The following is an 18,075-nucleotide window of genomic DNA, read 5'->3' on the forward strand; positions in this document are numbered from 1 at the left end:
CGACTCAGAAAATGTATAAAATGAAAAGAGGCAGGGAAACACCAAACAGAAACTGACACAAAAGAAAGGACAATATGTACCATTAGTTACATGTTAATGTTCCTTTCAAAAAATCTAGTTGCTATCACTAGACAACCAATACTTTAATCATGGACAATCATGTGTCCTTAGTGCATCCTCCTAGTTTCTTTTCTTTCAGTTTCATAATCACATTTTGCTCTCTCTCTCCATCTCTTCTTTCTTTCTGCCCCTCCCTTTTCCACAGTATGTACTGTAGTTTCAGATCCTCCCTCCTACTTCTTGTCAAGTAAGATACAGACCTCAAGGGCTTTAGTGCCCCAAAGAATTTCCACAACTCAAAGCCATTCATGCATTCTTGTTACCTAACCCACCAAGGAAAGGTTTCAGATTTCATCAGGAAGGACAGAACACTTTATGCTTTTGATTCAGACAAAGACAGGAACAACTTCACTCCAGCAACTTCTACCTTGCCTTAAGCAGTTTACATGTAGAGATATATCTTTTATTGCAAAAGGAGAATCAGTGAAATGGTCCCATTACCAAACCAAAGGGGGAGTCATCAATATCACATCGGACTAAGTTTATTTATTTCATTCGGTCCAAACTAAGTACTGTATGGCTTTGCTTAGATTCAACACAATGGCCAGAATTCTCTTGTATAGTAATTCTGGTGGAAGGAGAATGGTGTAACTTGCAGCAGCAAATTGCCACTAATTTACAAGTAAGTGCTTCAATCTCTGGTCACAAGCTAATCACCTGACTGATATGCAGTGAGGAAATTAAGACTTTGTAATAACTGGCAATTTGCAGTTTATTCATAGGGCTACTGTGAGTAAAGCTATTTTCCCTCCACTGATACCAACTTCAGAAAAAGATTTGGCCACTATATGCAATTTCATAGACTACTCTGTTATTTGGATTTCAGCTAAAACTCATCATAAATGCAACTCATATTCAAATCTACTTAAGCAAGTAATTCCACCCTAAATCTGCCATTCCCCCAACTCCAGCTGTTCTGAGCAATACCTCCCAGTACCTCCAGTCAACATAGATGGTGTAGTACAGCACAGCTGGAGTACAATTGAAAGGGAGAAGACTGAACTAAAACAAAGCTGACCGCCTCCACAAAGAACAAAATTTCCATCAGTCAGGGAAACAAATGTAAGACTGAAAAAGCATAGAAAAAGAGGTTTTATGATGACTTCTGGTAGAAGGCAAATGAGTAAGGCTAGAATTTCTCAGCTACCCTTAATACTTAACATGCAATTGAAAACAGTCAGATTATCCACTTCAGTCATTAATAAATAACTGAGTGCATAGCACATCCTACTCTGTTTCCTCAAGATACCTTCCCATATATAGAGATGAAGAACTGTTAGCTCTTCAAGCACTGCTGGACTGCAACTCCCAGGACCCCTAGTCCACATTCCAAGTGGTGAAGCATGGGAACTATATATCAATAACATTCATAGGGCTACATTTCAGGAAGACTGATATACATACAGTATACTGCTAGTCAATCCATGACATAGGGCTAAATAGGCTTTCCAAGCCTAAAAGATGAGTAATTTTTGCTATTGCTTCTACTGCACTCTGAAATTACACCTGGCACTACTCACAGTGATACATGGTGCTGTTCAGTGTCTGCTTTGGTCAGTTCTTCCTCTTCAATATCTGACTCCCCACCAGAGCTGCTGTCCGTGACATCTGAGTCAAACGCTTGCTCACAAGACCGCAGGTTAGCCATCCCACTGGAAGTAAACCTCTCCAGTTCTTCTGAGATGGAGTCATTATTTAGGAAGCTGCTCAGTCCTTCGGATGTATTTGTTTCACTTGCAGCTTTTCTCAAAGCCGCTTCTGCCTTGCGGGTCAGCATCAGCTGACTCCGATGTCTCAGGGAGTCCAAAGCTGGCAGCTTGATCAGAGTTTTCTCCAAGAACCCCCCTAGTTGTTGCTGAATGTGCCGCTCCACCTGTTTGGCCTGCACTACCTGCAAGCGCTTTTGTAGCCGGCGAGCACGATTCTCAATGTCTGCCTGCCGCCGCAACAGCACCCTTGTCCTCATATCTGAATCCAGAATGCTATGGGAATTGTTTGGCAGAGAGATCTTCTGTTCCTCTGCTGGTTTACTGCTCCCAACACTGGAACAAGCAGGCATACCAGATAACAACCACCTGCTTTCACCACTCCCTTCAAGCCCATGCAACTGTTGTGGTGAACTATGGGCATGCTTATTTGCAGTGCCATTATTGCTAACTGGAGCAGCATGCTCTGTGTCAAGGCTTCTGTGTGGAAGAGTACAATTAGTCAAACCTGATTTCAGGTCCCCCAAATTAGAACCTCCAGGGTTATTTGTATCAACATCCTGAAGGCTGGCCGGAGGAGGAGCACGCTTCCCACCATTCAGCGAAGCCGAGTTTTCATGATCAGAGCTATTGCTCTTTGCTAATTTTTTAGCCAAGCCATTGACAGGTGCCTGCGGCAGAGGTGTCTGGCTACTAGCACTCATGTTTTTTAGGTTCTCCAAGGAAAACACTGGCTGCCTTGCCAACAGGTCACTAGTTTTCAAGAAGGAGTGAGATAATAGAGAATGGGATTTCAGGACTGTCTGTTTGTTGAAGACCCCTTGCAGTTTCAAAGACTCCTTTGAAGGAACAGAAGTTACATCCGAGCAGAGGTAAGACGCTACCAGAGGCTGCAGCTTTCCCAGCTCTTCCTTTGTAGAGTTATTTCGGAAATCTAGGTTGGAATCCTCAGCTTTCCTTTTCGTGCCGTTGGTGGCAACAAGGATATTGTTGGCGTTGCCGTTGTTTTCGGCACTGCCAGGAGACAGGGCGGAGGATGGGGGAGCCAGTTTGAACCGGATATGGTGAGCTTCAGCTGCTGCGTCAGTGAGAGCGGGCGCCATAGTAGCCATTCAGCACCAAGAGTTGGGACGTCCAGCCTCTCCCTTTGCAGAGGCCAGCTCTGCTGTCTCCTACTGCCTCGCCAGAGGGCAGCCTAAAAAAGGAAGCAAAGAAACGTTTTAGTCACAAGTACAGAATCAATAAAGCTAAAGTACAAAGCAGCATACTAGGCACAGAGCACTCTGGGACAAATACAATGACATGTTGTACAAAAGATCATAGCTACTGGACAGTGACATGTACTTCCTATCCTCCACCAATCATCTCACATCTCAGTGCCCACATGCAGGCACAATCATGAGTACAAGTGCCAAAATCATGTGGTAAAACAAAGGAACAGCATATACAAAGTAGGAGGAGAGCACAATACAGAAAGAGTCAAATCTGCAGAAAGTGAGTAAACTGGGTTGGAAATCTTTGGCGCTCCCAATGTTTTGAACGGTATTTTCCATTAATTCTCTACCATTAGCCATGCTTTGGAAGATGAAGTCTCAAGCATCCTCACCACTGCCATAAGCAAACGGCTGAAGAACTGAGAAGATACAAGGTGAGGGACAAGTTGTGGAAAAAGGAAGGAAATAATGCCGTGATACAAGCAATACAGAAAGCTATCAGTAGTGCTATTGGAAGGAGATTATCAGGAAGCCCATGAAATTCAAGCACAAAACCTGTCCAGAGATTATCCCTCCTCCCAGTGGATCAGAAAGGAATCCCAGGCTACAGTGTGTCAAGTCTTGAGCCAGATCAAATCCCTTTCACACAGAAAAAAGGAACCAGTTTTTACAAAAGAAGATCTTCAATTATCAGTCTCTCTAAAGAATTGTTTTGAGGATCCTGAGAGAAAGCCCAGCTACCTTCCTAGGCCTAGACAAAGTCTTTTTTTCCTAGTAGGGTGGATTTGATTTAAATCAACTTGATTTAAATCACAATTTAAATTTAAGAAAATCAGATTTTTATGATTTAAATAAAAATGAATTTTTCTATTGTGATTTACATCAATATGATTTTAAAAACCATTGATTTTTTTCCACCCTGTTACCTAGGATAATTTCAAAAGGGGGAGAGGAGTTCTGTAATTGGCAGTTCCACTTTTAACACTTAGCTCTATTCTACAATTGGGGTGGGGGTAATAATTAAACATCTGATTTCTGAATTCTTTAAAAACTTGTTCTCCAGAACTATAAAGCCAGAGCAATGTACTAGATTCTTATTACTGAATTACCATAAATATAAAGTTAACTCATATTTGGAACTTAAGATGCTCCTCATAATCAGAGAATGACACAGAAAAGGCACATGGCAAGGCCTACAAAACACTTCAGCCTTTATGTGGATTGTTTTATCAAGGAACTAATTTTCAGTAAGCAGTGTAAGTTATACCAAAATGCTAGCAGTGCTAGCATTCACAGGAATTTCCAGCCACCCTTAATCATACAAACATTCAACATAACCCTTCAGTGTTTCTCCCTTTCATCCCCATTAAAAAAACCATAACGCTCTTTATCATTCAATTTTTCCCTTTCTTTTTCACATTTTTCTTTAGATCGGATGACTGAACTAAACATTGTATTCTGAACATGGCTGAGCCACAGCTTTCTATAAACAGTGGTAGGCAATTTGGGGCCTTCCAGATAGATGATCTGAGCTTCAAATTCTCAAGATCTATACCCAGTATAACCAATGGGAAAGGATCAAAGGAGATACAAGTCAAGATATCGAGAGGAAATTACCCTCCCCCATAAAATGGCATTGTATTTGCTCGCTTGCTGTTCTTCTCTAGGTAAAGGCAAAGGTTCCCCTTGACATTTAGTCCAGTTGTGTCTGACTCTAGGGCACGATGCTCATCCCCATTTCCAAGCCATAGAGCCGGCATTTGTTCAAAGACAGTTTCCGTGGTCACATGGCCATCGCAACTAGACACAGAATGCCGTTACCTTCCCACTGAGGAGGTACCTATTTATCTACTCGCATTTTTACATGCTTTCAAACTGCTAGGTTGGCAGGAGCTGGGACAGGTGACGGGAGATGACTCCGTCGCGTGGATTTGATCTTATGACTGCTGTTCTTCTGACCTTGCAGCACAGAGGCTTCTGCAGTTTAACCCGCAGCGCTACCACGTCCCTTGTCGTTCTTCTCTGCTGGAGCACATATCAAGTTAAAATTGAATTCTGTTTCTTCAATGGGAAATCAACATAGAATGAGTGGCCCCCATTCAGCTCTAGCTGCAAGAACAATCAGATATACACCGCGTAGCGATGTTTTTTTGTGATCGCAAAAGCGATCGCATTGCGATGTTTCTAATGGCCAAAAATCGCTTTGCGATGATCGGTAAATGTTTCGCTTACCGATTTTCGCATAGCGATGTTTTTTTAACAGCTGATCGGCAGTTCCAAAATGGCCGCCCGCACTGTTTTCACGCCCTTTCCTCGCTTACCGGGCAGCGAAAATGGCGGCCGCATGGAGGATTTCCTCATAACGGTGAGTTTTTTGCCCACAGGAATGCATTAAACGTGTTTTAATGCGTTCCTATGGGCTTTTTTGTCCTGCATAGCGACGAATCCACATAGCGATGATTTTTGTGGAATGGATTATCGTTGCTATGCGGGGCACCACTGTAACTGGTAGCCCCCCAGGCAAAACTCTTACATCAGATGTAACCAAGCAATTCAGGAAAATCCAAACCACTTATCACAAAACAGTTGTGCACCTGTGCTAGCCATGTGTGAAAAGGTTATGTCCTCACAGAACTCTATCCTACCAGACTGTGGCGAACATATGCAACTGATTTGATCTCAAGTGAACATATTGGTGCATATTAAGCAACATTATGTTAAAAGTACATTTTCCCTACTGAAGATAAAAAAAAAGTTGACTGAACATGCTTTGGAAGATAGTATTACTTTATTTAATATTATGGTTGTCCTTTTTCAACTTTTTTCATCACACACACTCAGTATATGTTCAAGGAGATAAACTGAGAATATGACAGAATCATTTTCTAGATTTTAACTAGAATGGAAATGGGATACAAGCTCAGATGGAATACACACTCAAACTGAGTACAAGCTCAAACTCTGTTTGGAAAACCATAGCAGCAGCAAAGCAACCTTTACATTGTCTCACAATTGGCACAAATAGTAAAAGAAGTTCCTTTACACCAAACATACTCAAATTAAGCAAGATGGAGCCACTTCTCGTTTTTTTGGAATAACTGTACAGATTACAAAGCATAACAGACCTATGGATTTTAACACTAGTATTTAGTTATAATCATGACACTTGCCAAGATATGTTACACACATGATGTGAACCTCTCTCGCTCAACTTAAACATCCTCATACGCTTGTGTTTTTGGCACTCAATTTTCAACACAAACTTCTGTTCAATTAATCTTACCTAGATTATAAATTTTAAACATTTTATTTATGTAAAAATTTTCCTGTTAACAAGCCACAACAATACTCATCCAGAGACCTTTCTACTACATCCAGAATAATCACATACAGTATTCAAAATCTCATGGAGAAAATTTATTATTATTTATTAGGTAATTATCTTTATGTTACTAGTAATTTCAGAAGGCTAATGCAATGAACAGAAATTGGTTTGACAGATGTATCTGAAACAATAGGATAACAAAACAATTTATAAAATCAGGATGGGGGAGGGATCTAGAAATTGCAAATGGCTGAAATAACAGCCATCTTGTGTTCAAAAGACATAAGTACCATAATTCTTCAAAAAAGGTACATATGATACATACTTAGCTGTGGTTTTGTAAGATTTAAGATAGTGGTGCATACTATTCTGAAAATTACAAGTATGGCTGAAATGCACAGTTAGCATAGTAAGTTGCACTGGTGTAGGCCCACTAAACTGTAAGTTGCAACTAGAATAGGCCCATTTGAATCAACTGCACTTATGGAGTTGATTCATCAAATCCCCACAAATCCAATAGGCTATCTTAGTGAAACTACACTAAGCAATAAAAACTCAGCCACTGTGCTAAATTTTTGTCTCTTTACAACGCTACTAGATTATAGTAATTAGACATTACAAAATGGTTTTATAAGAAATGAATGGAATCAACTTGATTGCACATTGTTGTTGCTGTCTTTGTTGCTGCTGTTATTAAGAAATGATATTTCTGATTTGTTAAGATCTGCCCAATTAGTGATACTACAAAATGTAACTCTAACAACACAGCTATAAGGACAGGGAAGGTTTAAAAAAACTGAGATATATTGTTTATGGAAGACAGTAATGCCAATTATAACCATGCTTGCTGAATATATTCAGGGAGTGGTATACGTGTCTTTTCTTTATTACCTGCTGGGAACACTAGGTTAAACAGCACATTACATAGACAGACATATATCTCTCCCTTAACTACCTTAAATTTATAATTTCAATCTTAAATTGCCTGATACTCTTGTACTGGACATTTACATAAATTCTGTGAAAGAATTAAAAAATTAATACTAGTATCCAGACTAGAAGCACATTAAAAGAGTAACGAAAACACCACAACCTGAAATGAATCCACGTTTTCATATGGTTAGCCCCCCCCACCAAGAAATCATACTTTACAGGGAATTCCAGAACATTTTAGTATCTCAGGACAAAAAAAGAGCCCTTCGGCGGATCAGATTCTACCTTTCAATTAAGGCACCAAGGATAAAGCTTCACAAAGAGCAGAAAACATACACAACACTGATTCTTGGATATAGTCAACAGAGTTTTGCCTTAGTTCACACAAATGCTAGTTAACTTGTTTTTTTCACACATTGCCTTAACCTATATTCCCTTTAAACACAAAGGCAAGACGAAGACAAATCATCCGATTGTGCATGATGTAATGAAGGGCAAGGTGAAGAAATCCTTCATCACCAAGTTTAAAAGCTGCTTCTCAGCAGCCACGTGGAACAGTTTCAGAGAAAAGCCAATGAGTCAATATAGGTCAATAAGTTATTTCTCCTATCCACCTTAAAAACTATCTTTAAATTAAAATTGGAATAGATTTGGCAAATAATTTCTTTTAAAAATGTTGCACAGCATACAAGAATTGGAAAATTACTATACATGAGTCTAATGTATCAAAATTAACATCTTTTTCTTTCAACTATGCAGGGCTAACATATATAAATCTGAGTGCTATTAATATCCTGAAATAATTTAACGTAAGTTATAAAGTGTTTGTCCAAATGTTTCCTCAAAATAACACCCTTGAGGATGTGTCCCTTCTTTCAGGTTACTTCCTCCCTGAAGAGTACAAAGCTTTTTGCACTGGCTATTATTTCCATCCCCTTCACTTCAAGCAATGCTTGCTGTTTTTAAAAAAAAGCATTACCTCCAGGCACCAACTAGAACCAGATGATGGTCCACTCCAGCTGCATTTCCCACTCCACAGAAAGCTACTTTCTAAGAAATGGTTTTGTGCTCCTATTCTATTTCCCACAATATAATTTCCATGACATGTTATCCTTCGCAATATACTTTATTAATTTGACATATACCCAGTTTCCCCACACAGGGAAGACCAGACACTGATATAATATTAAGATCAAAGCAGCTCTCACCCCCCAACACTATTTTGTACCACCTTGCCTGAAAGACCAAAAAATCACAAAAGTGTCTGGAGTGCTCAAAGATCTCAAGATCCTGTGCATGTCTGGTTGCTCCTAAAGAAGGTCAGTCCATGAGGTCCCTCCCTCCTCTTTACTAACCTCCACAGGTGATTATACGTTTAACTTGGAGATCACACATTTTTATCATTTGGGAACATGATTCCACAACTGGAAGACATATCTTTTTAAATTGTATTTTAATCATTTTATCTTTTATTGTATTTTAATTGAATTAAAATTGGGCAGAGTGGGTGGCACATAAGTTAAATAACTAAATAAATAAATATCTGCTACACGCATGAAGACAGTATTCTAATTATTTAAGGTTACCCTACCACCTATCATTAGATAACGCTACCTTTCTGACTTCTTCAGGAATGAATCAGTGTCTTGTAATTAGTGTAGAGAATTTGCAGCCCCAAATGGATGTGATATCCAATCAACAGCTTCCTGTTCTTTTAACCTGAAAACCCCACTTCCAACGCAGCCTGTGCCTTTTCTAACTCACCTCTAAGAAACAAGCCTGGCACACCATCTGCAATGAACTTTTGGGACTCTAAACACTCTGCACTAATGACAAGACACCAGTGCATGCCTGAAGAAGTGGGATTTGATCCACAAAAGCTAGCAGACTATGATTTTTTTAGTGGTCTAACAAAGGCATTCTCTACTTCTGCACTGTATTGTGCAAGAACTACATGTCTCTCTCTCTTTTTTTTTCTTTTTTTTTCTTTTTGAATACCTAACCTGGCTTCTACTGACTTTGTAAATCCAATATTCCACCTAAAATCAATCTCCAGTTTTGCTTATATAGAAGCCAACATTTCCCCTTATGTTTGCATTCTCTCTACCAAGGAATCTGGATGTGTGACTTCAGGTTGGATAAAAATACAATGAACAACTACATCAGGGTATTCAGCCATTATTTATTTGTCCCAAAAGCACAAGGTGCAACCTGTAACATACATGATGTCTAGAACAGCCTGATTTTAAATCTGTGCAGCCTCCTCTTGCATGTCACCTTAAGGCTGTGACCATATGGATTTAAGAACTTCAACAAAGTCAAACAATTTACCTCCTTCACTATATGTGCACTTTTTACAATGTCTTGCATGACTCGCTAATCAATATTTCAAATGTTTGCCCATAATCCTGTGAATATTTGGTTGATTGATATTAATGAATGGATTGCCTCCTACAAATATAATTTCTGAAAGGAATTATTCCTCCTACCAGAAAAGAACTCTTCAAAAAGACTAGTTTAAACTAAGTGGGATTTTTAAAAAACCTCTATAGATCTTAACTTCTAAGGCAGTGTCCCCACACATGACCATGTCCCAAAGAAAAATTAGACTCCACTGCATCAACGTATCACTGTTTTGCCATTCTTGGCAAAAACATCCAGCAGGATACAATTCCACCTGAGCTACCTCATTTCTTCAACACAAATAGAAACTGATCTATAAAAAAAGAAAGAACCAACTCTAACCTAACTCTTATTTTATTACAGATTGCATATAAGAAACCAGCAGAAGTACAGTATTTGTCCTTGTCTTCACCTACTTCAAAACATGTTTATTAAGAACATGATATGTATTTGCAACAAACACATGCGATCTGGATTCACTGTTTTTCATATATACCAGGCTGAGCACCTTTTTTGCTGGGGGCAAAGATAACAGAAGAACAATAAAAGTGATCCCTTCTGGTTGGTCTTAGACCCTGCATTGTTACTCACTAGTAGATCAAGCTAACAAGCATGTTCAATTACTAAAGGGAAAGGAATAAATTAGAACAATTTCCTTCTGCCCACATATCACTCCATCAGTTCAACCTCTTCTTTCCTTCTCTACTCCATTCCTGTCAGGAACATCATTTCAATTTTGCAATGAACAGTCTTACCAATATCTCTTTCTGAACTAGAAATGAAGAGCTTCATATGCTTTGTCATTCCCCTCCATTCTTGCCATAGGGAAAAAAGGGTAGGCCATGGCCTGCTAGTGTCATGCCATCCCTGAGACCACATAAGCCTTTGATTTTTCTTCTTGTCCCTCATCCAACGGCAGAACAGGCAACCCTATAGCTAGTATAGGTAGGTGGCCCTCCAAATGTTACTACATTCCCACATTGCTAAACATTAACAATACAGACTTGGGCTGATGGATGTACAACATCTGGAGAGTCACAGGCTCCCCATTCCCAGTGCAATATTTAAGTTAGCACCGAACTACAAAGATAGAGATCTAACACCCTGCTCTACCATGGATTGGGTAAGAAAAGGGTACAAAATCTGATAGAAATATAAACTGGAATAGTTAATTTAAACTTTGACATGAACAAAAGAAAAAGATAATTAGGTAGAAATTCGGGGTTCCTATTTAGGAGTTCAGAGCAGAGATTTGAAATGAATGGCGAATGATGTTGAACACTAGATGAAAATAAGAATGCCATTCTGTACTAAAGATATCAAAATAATGAAATCTGCATTCCAACAACTGAAATGACTTTATAGGGGGAAATGTTACCTATGGAAAATAAAAAGTGAATATTAAGTGTTTAATTTTAGAAATCCAGGCCAAAAAAAAAAAGAAGCATACTCACAATCATAATGCTCAAGGACAGAGAAGGTAGACTTTTTCCATGTCAGGCCACTTGTCTATCTAGCTGAGAACTGGCAGCATGACTGATTAACACTTTCCAATATTTCTGACACAATAGCTGAACTTGGGATCTCTTGCCTATGAAGCATGACAGCTCTTGCCCCTGGGTGGGCAACATGCAAGGGTCTCTGAAGTGTATTTTTGCCTTCTCTCACACTTTGGTGGGCTGCACCACTCTAAGAACCTCAAACAAAGTCTGGTCCTCAAAATGCATGTGTGTGCATGCACACACACACCAGAAGCATCAGGAGCATGATCTGCCAAACAAACATTAATAATAGATTTTTTACAAGATATGACTTCATATTGTCCACACGTATTACAATCCTTCCCTGTTTAAAGTGTGGTCTTCGTATCCCCTTACTCTTAGCACTGTTTGGGAAATGAATCCACAACCTCTGACTCCTAAAACAAAACTGGCCTCCATGGAACAGGAGTGGTAAGCATGTGGCCTCTCCTATGTTACTAAACTTCAATGCACATCAGCCATAGCCAGAACAGCTTATGTCAATACTGATGTGAACTGCCAGCAACATCTGGAAGGACTCCCATTCTGTATCGCTGTCCGAAATCAGCTAGAGGTCAAATTTGGCACAACTTATGGTTGTGCTGTTTTCATTTCTTGGATACTTTCTTTTTCTTTTTTTAAAAGGACATCTTACAGAGAAAAACTGAAGATAAAAGCAGTCATAAAACACAGAACAAAAAAGCACTTGTATAACCATTCCTCTGACAGGCTTACTGGTATGTACCTGTTCTTGCACTGGTTTTATGATGGGGGGGGGCTTGCTGGTGCAGTGAGACACTAACACAACTAGCCTACCACCCCACATTTAGGAAACACGATACTGACCATTATTCCCTCCCCCAAAAAAAGAAGAACAATTACACAGACAAGCAAGAGGCCTAATGCTGGTACAGCGGCGCCTCGCAAGACAATGTTAATTCGTTCAGCGAAAAACGTCTTGTGAAAACATCGTCTTGCAAAACGCGGTTCCCCACTGGAATGCACTGAAATCTAATTAATGCATTCCAATGGGGGAAAATCGTCTTGTGAAAATCGTCCATAGAAAACATCATCTTGCGAAACACGGTTCCCCATTGGAATGCACTGAAATCTACGATTAATCATCCTACGAGGCAATCGTCTTGTGAGGCACCATTGTATTTAAAAATGGTCAACCCCATTTAATTTAATACAAGGGAATAGAAAAAAATTACACTTTAAATAATAACATGAGGCTATGTATTCCTCTCTGGGGAGATATTCTGAGCAAGATTTCAGATGACAATCTCATAAACTTTCTGAGTGTGAAAAGTGACCACCATACACTGTTCTCAATAGTCTGAGAACATTCCTGTAATGTAGACCCTATTACTGATCTCTTAGCGAAACTGCAGATCTTAAATGGAAATCAGTGACAGCTTCAAAGTACTTAGTACAAGCTCAAACAGAGATCTGCACCAGATTTCCTAGCTCATGCACTCATTCTGATGTTTCCCACTTGCTTTAGTTTCAAGAGGAAAGCACAGAAACCTGCCAAGAAGAACCCTAAAGAGATCTAGTGTAAGACAAAAATTCATACAGGGAACATTTGACAACAAAATGAAAACAACCAGCCCTTTTTGCAAGGACTGTAATTCAAAAGAAAAGGGAAAAAAAAGCACAAGTACTGATACAGACTTTGCTGTTTTCATTTTGAACTCTCAGCATCAAATGCTTTTCAGAGTTGTTACAATTATATTCCTACATCTATTCCCTGCCACTATCACTAAGTAGCTAATCCCTTACTCACAATGATGCATTTGAGAGCATACAGTGTCCCATCTTTAGAACAGAGGCTGCTAACCCTTCTCCTGGAAGGATCCATAATGCCCTTCTTTGCAATGGAACCACTTGGAAGCAAACAGTGCCGAGCAGTGCTGCAATTATAGCTGAGATTGAAAACCACTAGTATGGGCAATTTCCAGTGATAAACTGGATCAAGTTAAAAACCTAATCCTTCAGGGAGAAGTGAAACTCTGTCCAGAACAGTTGATCCACTGCCTTGTCATACAGACAAAACACACATCAAGAGCAGCTCTAACTTGTCAGGACTAAGCCAGTTCTCTAGCCCTCCCCAACCTTTTATCAAGCCCAAACACCAGTTCAGCAGTTCTACCACTCCACTTGAAAATAAAGAGGAGACAATCCCTTTGAAACACCATAGGATACATGATAAAGAACTAAGCAAGGGGTCTACAAGACCTTCTTCAACAATTTGCCATCACGAAGACAAAATAATCTTTTCAATGCAGAGCTGCCAACACGTAATGTCAATGGAGTAAAAATCCAAGGATAAATCCAGGTCAAACACTAGGGCTCATTTCCTGTCTCCCTCAGTGCAGGTTATCCTTTAGGCCATGGTATAAGGAATCACTGGCCCTCCAGATGTTCTAGAATATAACATTCCTTGAGTCAATGAGACTGGTTCAAGTTGTAACCCAAATGCCAATATTGGTTGTTGATTTATCACTGACTTCTGAGATTTCTCCCCTTCAACACAAGAATGAGACAAGGACGGCCTTTATTCCTTAGAGGTTTCTATAACTTCTGCAAACAGTCTCTGTAAAACTAGTTTCTCTTTGAGAAAAAAGTACGCACATACATAGCAAACACACAAGGACTGGATGACTGAGGAAAAAAAAACAACCCACCCAATGTTGATAGAAAGAACTATCACAATTTTGTACAATTTCTGCAAAATACATTGTTCTCATAAATGCAAACCCTAGCATCGATATGTGTAGAAAATACATCACTATCTCATAAGGAAAATATATATTTTTAGTTTCTTGTTCTCAGACACAAGCAAGGATTCACATCTCTAAATGTTTATCTGTCAAATTAAACCTGACACCAGGGGTCCAGATAACTAGTACATAAAAAAGACCCATGAGTTGTACAGCAATCTATCTAGTCAAACATTTTGCCCAAGAAGGGAGTTATTTATAACAGGAAAGTTGTGATAACCACCTTCCTAATCGGGGTACTCCTTTCAAGAGTATACACACAATGGTCTCCTTCAGGCTAACACAACATAATACTATTTACTGCAGAAGACTAGTCATGATTTTTGCAGTGAATGCAATTTCAAATGTAGTTCCAGCAGCACACCTGTTCTCGTGCCCTCATTATAAGGGCTTTAGCTGTGCAATAAAAATAAATGGCCTAGATCCAGCAAACACCATTCACAAACACAAATAGTCTTCTGTATTCAGATCTCTTACCCTGCGTGTGCAAAATCCAAGTGGATAGGAGGCAACAAGGCTGCCCTCTTTGCTAGGGCAGCTGTTTGGTATGAAACTTCTGCTGCTCTTATGTTTTGAGATTTAAACTACAATCTTAAATGCATTAAAATTCTAATCATAACAGGATATTGTGCTTGACTGGTAAAGGCCAAGCTTCTTGACTTGCACTTTCTTTATGCATTTACTGTATACTTGAGCTGAAAGTGGTAACAGCCAACAGAATACAGCTTCTTGACTTTTCAATCCTCAAGGGCTGCATTTTCTTCTTCTGAAGCCTTAAGCTAGTTACAGTTCCTCAAACAAAATGACTGATAACTTATCAAATTAGTCCATCAAGAATGACAGACACAGAAAAGATGGTAACTATGTTAATATTTCAAAGAAGAGATATGGCATCTTTTCCCTTCTTTGAGACAAAAGAACTACGTCTCTAATAATCCCTTACCACTGGCCACACTTGCTGAGATTTTTGGAGGTGAAATACAAAATATCTGGAACATCGATGGTTCTGCTCCTGAAGTAAGATACAGTGTGCCTCGCTTGCCGAGGATAATTCGTTCCGTTCAAATCGCTATTAAGTGAAATCCTCGTCAAGCAAAACGAAAAAGCCCATTGAAATGCATTGAAAACCGGTTCAACGCGTTCCAATGGGCGAAATACTTCAGCGTCCAGCAAAGATCCTCCATAGAGCGGCCATTTTCGGTGCCTGTAAAGCAAGGAATCCGTCCTAAAACACAGCAAGGAGCCATTTTAAACAGCGGGTGGCCATTTTGAAGACCCAACAATCAGCTGTAAAGATCGTCATTAAGTGAAAAATCGGTTCCCAAATCAGGAAACCAATTGTCGTTAAGCAATTTTTGCTTATTAAAACATTGTTTTGAAATCGCAAAAGCAATCACAAAAACTTCATCGCCACGTGATTTCCTCATCTAACGAGGTAATCGTCAAGCGAGGCACCACTGTAACGGCATTTCTTAACCATGCTAACAGAAAAGTGCAGATAGTGTGTAACTATCCAGGGATAGAATATTGATGGCCCTCATCTGCTCAGAAAGGCATTTTAAGCAACTACTACCAGCTTCTACAGAACATGATTGCATTCCAAATTATGTACATTATTTGGGCATATGCACATATATGAATAGGAACAAGATGTAAAACACAGAAATGCACAAAACAATTGTGGCATGTCAAACACAGGAAGTCTTTGTAGGTCACGTTTCAAGTGGTGTCTAAGCTCCATGCCTTTTTGAACAAAAGCTATAATGCTAATGTATAGTTATGACACTTTTTGATAGTATTTTTAACACTTGAGATGAAAAAGTATCTAAACTGTTGAAACAGAAATAACATAAAATGTGAAGTACATAAAATGTGAAGTACATACATAAAATTAAACACACCATATAATTAATTTTCAAATAATCAAAGTATACCAGCAATCTACATAAAAACAAAGTAGTCATTAAGTAATTAATCAGAGAAACCCTGCATAAACAAATACATGTTTGACAGGCATTTAAAGACTGACATAGTTTCTGCCTCTTGAACTTCACATGGAGCAAGCGTGTTCCGGAGGGTGGGTACCACCTCAAGAAGGCCCACTTCCATGACGTTACTAAACAGTACAGTGGACCCTCGACTTATGGATGGCTCCACTTGCATATTTTGAGTTACGGACTTCTCCAACCGCAAAATTTCACTTCAACTTGCGGCCGGAGAATCAACCTACGGACCAGAAAGGGGAGGCGGGAAAAGTGCCAAATTCAAATTTGGTGCTTTCCCTGCCCCCCTTCTGGTCCATAGCCCGCCGATCGTGCCTCCGGATGCCTTCCAGGGCTTCTCTGCCGCCATGGGAGGCATCTCGGAGGTCCCCCGATGCCTCCCATGGTGGCGAAGCCCTGGAAGGCCTCCGGAGGTCCCCTCACCGCCGATTGTGCCTCCGGCCAGGCTCGGCTCCCAGCAGCAGCGGCAGTGGAAGTCCAAAAATCCGAGCATGGCCAGGAGTCCGAGCAAGGTATTGCTTTTTGCATTTCTTTTCTTTTTGTGTGTGTGGGGGGGTATTTTTTCTTTGGTGGTTATGGATTAATGGGTTTTCAATGCATTCCTATGGGAAATGGATCCTCAACCTACGGACTTTTCGACCTGCGGCCACCGTTCCAATACAGATTAATTCCATAAGTCAAGGGTCCACTGTATTCTGCTGACTACAGAAAAATCAGTAAGTGCAATATTGAGAATATCAGGAATTTATTAGGCATGTATGAGTACCTCACCTGCAATGTACCATATTCCCACAGTGCTTATATTATACATCAACAACATAACTGAGAACTTGACTTGGTAGCTAAGGAGCCACTGCAATTTTTTTTATCTCACACATGGAAAAAATACCAACAACTCATTTATTAAATTTACAAATTTATTAAATATTCAGTTCTCTATATAATATACAGTATTCATGGTTCTCCTGAGATAAATTTGTATAGCGTTTTTAGCTGTACAACATTTTCACACAGTTAGATCCAGACAAATTTATGTTTTGACTAGATCTATTGAAATCAGTGAGCTGCATTACTCACAAATAATTGTCATTGATATTGATAGATCTAGTCTAAGCATGACTAAATCTGGGTCAAAGTTGTTTCATCTATCTTCCATATGTAGCATCTGTTTTATTATTTCAAATTTATACACATTATTTTAACTACAATTTTATATAGAAAAAGATTAACAAGCAGCAGTTTTCCCATTAAACTATGCAGAAATATTCTCACTGTACATTAAATAAAGTGTTAATAAACTTAAGAGTACATTAATCCTCATTTTTCTAAAAAGGGATAACAAAAATTCTGCTTCTGAAGCAAAGACTGAAGAGATCTGTGACATCTTTAAGAACAGAATTCTGATCGATATGTGTATACAACACAGTGGAGAGATCACTTAGCTAAAATCTAGCTCTCCACATGCCAATGCTTTACTTCCAGGTAATTTTAATCTGAGAAAGCATCTCAATAACTGACATTCCACAGCAGGAGAAGTGCAATACACTCTATGACACATGCAGATCAGGCCTAGGTTATTGCAGCAAAAGCTACAATATATTTTCATTCTTTATTACAACTATATTCATTCTCTCACCTCCACCTAAAATCTATCTGGAGCATGATCATCACCATCATCATTATTAACATTGATATCTTTCAACTACAAAGTCATCCTTAAAACATTTATAATCTTTGCAAAGCAATAAAAACAAGTAAAATAAATTTAACCATAGTTCATTCAGAAGAGGCAGAAGGTCTTCCAGGGCATATTCCATTCCTCTAACCTGATGTAGGTGATTCTAGAACTAGAGAATTTGCAACACAGACTTATCCAATGTGTGCCTGAAAGCCTCAGCAAGGAAGAACTCTCCTCCCTGGTTGTCCAGGGTAACTGGCTCCATTATTAAATGCTCTTACTGCAATTCATAGACCTGTAGATTTCAAAGGGATCCCGAAGGTCATCTTGTTCTACTCCCACTAATGCAGGAATTCATAGCTAAATCATCCTTGCTTAGATGGCTAT

General features: G+C 39.3%; 1 protein-coding gene across 7 annotated transcripts in view; it reads right to left on the reverse strand.

Annotated features, from left to right (window-relative positions):
- The window catches only part of KANSL1 (KAT8 regulatory NSL complex subunit 1), a 185,067-nt gene that overhangs the window by 142,109 nt on the left and 24,883 nt on the right, over positions 1-18,075 (reverse strand). For all 7 annotated transcript variants that reach the window (XM_078377828.1, XM_073004192.2, XM_020799268.3 and 4 more), the window contains one exon: positions 1,641-3,021. In XM_078377828.1, the coding sequence (XP_078233954.1) occupies positions 1,641-2,938 (1,298 nt within the window). In that variant the 5' untranslated portion in view covers positions 2,939-3,021. The remainder of the gene's footprint in view (positions 1-1,640; positions 3,022-18,075) is intronic.

Source organism: Pogona vitticeps, chromosome 6, assembly GCF_051106095.1.
Source record: "Pogona vitticeps strain Pit_001003342236 chromosome 6, PviZW2.1, whole genome shotgun sequence".
NCBI classification, from domain to species: Eukaryota; Metazoa; Chordata; class Lepidosauria; order Squamata; family Agamidae; genus Pogona; species Pogona vitticeps.